Here is a 4,977-nt window from a genome sequence, read left to right as displayed (position 1 = left end):
CCAAAAAAAAAAAAAGAAGCATTTGATTTGGCTAGAGAGGAAGCTAATAGAATCTCTATGTACAAGGGATTGTATCCAACCACAGTTATCAAGTAGAGAAAGTGACCAAGGTGATGGAGGATGGTCAAAAATCAAGGCGATCAACGCACCAGTCCAGGCTGAGCTGCCTTGTCACATAGGCGACGCCTTTATACTATGTTCCAACCAGTCCCTAGTTCAGATTGTCTAAGCTACGACCTGTTTGTACTAATTGGTTCTTTGAGCAATTTAATCTGATTGCCACTTATCAGAGAAATATGCTCTCCTCAAAGCAGATAACCTCTCTTGTTTGATATTATCACTAGCATAGATATATATGGTCTCTAACTTTTATAGTGCTTGGTCTGAATGCAACAGGCAGACTGAACGTCCTTCTTCTCCTCCTTTTTCTGCCTCGTTTCTCATTATAACATCTTTATTTGTTGATTTCATTGTTTCCTTTGTTAACAGCTTGTTTACGACAAGGATAGATTCACAACAGATGATCACATGGGAGAGGCTGAGATTGACATACAACCCTTGGTCACTGCTGCCAAAGATTATGAGAACACAAACATCACTGAGTCCATTGAGCTCGAGAAATGGATAGCTAACAAATACAATGGCTTTGTAAAGGACAGTATTATCAGCCTAGTAGACGGGAAGGTAAAGCAAGACATCCAAATCAGGCTGAAGAACGTTGAGCATGGAGTGTTAGAGATTGAGATTGAATGTGTTCTTCTTAGTCAATGATTCCAGGTTATATTGTAAAGGAATTCAAATACACAAACAGATGTTCCTATAATGCCAACACACTAGATTTTGCATCAGTTGATGCGTTCTTGGGAGAATCATTCAACTGTGTGCCATTGAATCAGATACTTGTTTGTATTAAATCCGCAGTTAGCTAATTGGCTCTGAATATTATCAATTAAATAGCAAAATCTGACACTTACAACCGAAGAACATGCCAGAGCCCCATCTTATTTTGCCTTGTAAGCAAGGTTCAAAGACTCAGCATCGCGTTCTTATAATTCTGTTTCAAGAGGAACTAAGAGTTGCTAAACAATGCAATAGGCAAAGTAGGGACAAAATTAACACATTATAAATACTTGGGTCGTCCAGTACACCCAAGCCACACACATTCGAGAAGACTAGGACGGTGTTTGGTATGCATTTTCACAATCCATTCTAGATTGAGAACACATTTTGAAACTGCCAAAACCTTGTTTGGTATGTGTTCTCGTTCTTGGATTGCAGAATGAGTTGGAGAATCTGGTCTATTCTGGAACCCACTCTTTAGCCCATTCCCCTTTCTCCAGCTGGTAAGAAAAGAATGAAAAAACAGGCGAGAGTCCGATTCTAGCTTCTGGTTTTTTTTTTTTGTGATCTTTAAAGCAACAAAGAAAGTGAATCTTTGTTGTGGAGAAGCAGCAGCACCATTTTCTTTCTTCACTCAAAGGGAGTCAAAAGGTTCCTTACAACTTTTGTTCCTTTTTTTTTTTAGGACAAAGTTTTCCTTGACCGTGCCATAAATTTCACTACCTGATCCAAGGGTCAGAGATCCCACCTCCCCTCCTCCCTCCCCCCAATCAAGTGGCATAGAAGGTGAGCAGTGAACAGCAGCCACATGTGGCCTGGTCAGAGATCCCACCTCCCCTCCCCCCCCCCTCCAATCAAGTGGCACAGAGGGTGAGCAGTGAACAGCAGCCACATGTGGCCTACGGGAAACTTGGTCTTTTTTATCATATGAAACTTCTATTCCACATTTGGTTTCTATAATCCCACAAAATATTGGAAGATGAGGATCTTCAAATTTGTGGTAAGGCTCTTCTACAAAGTAGAGGGTAAGGGTGGGTACACTTGCCCTTACCAAACCCTGCAGTAGTTAGAGCCTCGTGCACTGGGCTGCTCTTTTTGAGAATCTTCAAATTTGTGAAAACTGACTAGAAACAATGTCTCATGGCTGCCTGGCTGGCCACATGCGGGGAAGACAATGATTGGAGATATAAAAGGAGAAAGAGAGACATTGCAGAGAAATGTGGTAGAAAGAATGAAACAAGAGAGATATCAGAACATTCCGTAGGTGAAAGTAGTTGAAGATTTTGCTCCTGAGTTGTTTGCTGAGCGTAGGTGAAATTAGTTAAAGATTTTTCCCCTGAGCTGTTTGATGAAATGTCCGATAGAAGTAAACATTCTACAATCAAGAATCCACATTAATCAAAGATGAATCCAACTGCTGTTCTCAATTTCGGATAGGAATCCATTTTACATTTTGAGAATGGCAATGCACATTCTCAGAATGGGACTGCATAAATGCTTCAGAATTCTGAAACTCAAATTCTATCCAGAAATGAAAAATAAACAATGTATAAGTTATTCTTAGAATTAAAACTTCACATACATCTGCAGACAATGATCAATAAAGCCAATCAATATTTCTACTTATTTCTTTGTATAAGTTCAGAGAGATGATGAACAAGAATGCCCTATTGGCAAGCAATTTACACAGAGAAAGAGAAAGAAAGACAAAACCCAAGAAGAGTTTCTAATCACCACCACCCCAGATTGACATAAATCCACACTTACAGCAATAAAAGCACTATTTTTTTCCTCTTTTTCTTCCAACAATTCTGAACAGAATCAACCATTAATCACTAGAAGCATTCAAGAAACAGTAATATATATACACCATTAATTGCTTGAATCATTCAAGAAAAGCAACTAGGGCACCGTATCAATCCATTCTCATTGCATTCTGGGCACCTGCGCAACTGTCCTTCGTCCTCATCGAAAACCTTACGACTCCCATTACAATTCGAGCAAGGAACAAACCTCGCATCGCCGCAGCTCTCGCAGACGAACCTGGGATCCCGAACAGGGAACCCTTCAAGAAGCTTGGCTAATTCACCAATCTCAAGAAGCTGCTTTATCTCTTCAGCCCCTCCAATGTACCTCCCACGAATAAAAACCTTTGGTAAGCTCACAGATTTCTCTCCCAGCACATTCTGAAGCTCTCTCCTATAAGCAGAGTCCATAGAGATATCTCTCTCATCAACAAGAACCCTAAATCCTCTAAATATATTACGAACAGCAGAGCAATCCTCGTATGTCCTTCGAATTCCCCGTAAACTGGTGAAATACACAACAATCTTATCCTCAGTTCCTGGTAATCGGATTCGATTACCAGATAAAGGAGAAACCCTCCAGCTCGAACCAACAAACGACCTTGCCGTCTTCGATTGATTCAAACCCAATTGCTTAGCTGACAGAGCCCGTCTGAAACTCGAAACCACGTTAGGATCCATATCAGCTAGAAGCGATTCCTCCGACATATGCTTCCAGAGGGGTTTCATCGATATATTATTATTCTCCCCAGCATCTGCCGACGGCTCAAACGCATTGCACAGTTTCTTCACCTTACCTTCGCCGATCGAATTCAAATTCGAATCCGAATTATCCGACCTAGAGGATTCGAAGGTGCTGCAGAGCTTCTTGACGGATCCACTGCGGGCGCAAAAGGGTTTCTTGGAAGAAGAGGAATCATGGAGAACGGAGCAGGATCGGTCAAGAAAGGGAGTTTTATTGGGTTTGGATGAGAAATCAAAATCGTCAAGGCCAGCCATGAGTTCCCAGGCGTTGATGACCGAATCGGGAGATCCGGTTTCTTGGATTTCTGATTCTTGGGTTTGGGTCTTGCCCTGATGATGATGATCTGATGAAGGTTGGTCAAGGAGAAGGAGAGAACCGTAGGTGGTGGAGGTAAGCGAAACTAGGTGGTGGGTATCGCCCTTCTTCAAGGGAGGATGGTGAACCAAAGGGTTTGGAAGAGAAAGGGTTCTTGAAACAGAAGAAACAGAATCAGAAGCTTCAATGGTGGTGGCTTTGGTGGTGAAAAGACCTTCAGGTCGAGAAACAGTGCAGCCCATGAATGAGAAATCACAGAAATGATTTCTCTCCCTTCTTTTCTTGCTTTTTGAGAATAACTTTCTCTCTCTATCTCTATCTCTCTTTTTTACTTTTCTGTGATGGTTTGGTTGAAGAAGAGAGTTAGGCGGAAAGGAAGCATAACAGCAAAATGACTGCGTGAGAAATTTGTGAGGATTGAGGGAGAAGACTTAGAAGTTGGGAATCAAGAGAGTTAGAGAGATGAAACCGCGTAGGCTTGTCTCTTATACAGAGAGGAAGAGAGAGAAAGAACGCGGTTGGTTGATTTGAAATTTTTTTTTTTTTTTTTGTCGATAGATTTGAATTTACTGAATGGGCTTTAATGGAATTTTAGGGTTTCTACCTTATAAGTTCTATTTCCATTTTTTTAATTTGGATTTGATAGCCACTCTGCCTTCGGCTCTGGCACATGGGTTGGTTAATTTCGGTTTCACAAAAGGTTAAATCTGTTTTACCAAAAAAAAAAAAATGGAACGTTAAGTCTGTGGGGCCCACCAAAGGATTGAACCAATATGTGGGTCCAGAGTCTGGAGTCTTAAACCATGGTTTTCGTTTTTTTTTTTTTTTCGGTAGAAATCTGAACCATGGTTTAAGATAACGGAATTGGTCTCAGCCAATAGTGATCTGGATGGGATAGAAATATTTCTAGTGTTTATTTTAAAATATTTTTTTACCATTTTATCCTTTGTGGGCAGTAATCCATCAATATAGTATCGGTGAAGAATCAAATCAACTTCGGTTGATATCAATCCAATCTAACGGGTTCAAGCTTTTTTTATTCCTCAAACCATGGTGTGGACTCCGGAGCCTTTTGTAACATATTTTAAGGAAATAGATCGAAATACTTCAGCCTGAATCGATTGCATTAGATTGGTATCAGCATTGTCCAATTTCAATACTTTGTTGATATCGTATCATTAGATTAGTACACAGACAAAGGATAATAAGGTAAAAAAGTTGATTTTTTGAATGGAAAAAGAATCTTATCCTATTAATGTAAGAAATGACTAG

General features: G+C 40.3%; 2 protein-coding genes across 2 annotated transcripts in view; one reads left to right on the top strand and one right to left on the bottom strand.

Annotated features, from left to right (window-relative positions):
- Positions 1-929, top strand: part of LOC122071593 (probable ADP-ribosylation factor GTPase-activating protein AGD11) — a 20,846-nt gene extending 19,917 nt beyond the window's left edge. The window contains exon 10 of the mRNA XM_042635982.1: positions 490-929. Within this exon, the coding sequence (XP_042491916.1) occupies positions 490-771 (282 nt within the window). The 3' untranslated portion in view covers positions 772-929. The remainder of the gene's footprint in view (positions 1-489) is intronic.
- A 1,512-nt stretch (positions 930-2,441) lies between these two features.
- On the bottom strand, positions 2,442-4,165 carry LOC122071591 (uncharacterized protein At3g28850-like). Its single transcript, XM_042635980.1, has one exon. The coding sequence runs from the start codon at positions 3,945-3,947 to the stop codon at positions 2,730-2,732; it is 1,218 nt and encodes a 405-aa protein (XP_042491914.1). The 5' UTR covers positions 3,948-4,165; the 3' UTR covers positions 2,442-2,729.
- Between the last annotated feature and the right edge of the window lie 812 nt (positions 4,166-4,977).

Source organism: Macadamia integrifolia, unplaced genomic scaffold (genome assembly GCF_013358625.1).
Source record: "Macadamia integrifolia cultivar HAES 741 unplaced genomic scaffold, SCU_Mint_v3 scaffold_274A, whole genome shotgun sequence".
NCBI classification, from domain to species: Eukaryota; Viridiplantae; Streptophyta; class Magnoliopsida; order Proteales; family Proteaceae; genus Macadamia; species Macadamia integrifolia.
Note: the sequence above shows the minus strand (reverse complement) of the source record. Positions and strands in the feature narration are given on the sequence as shown.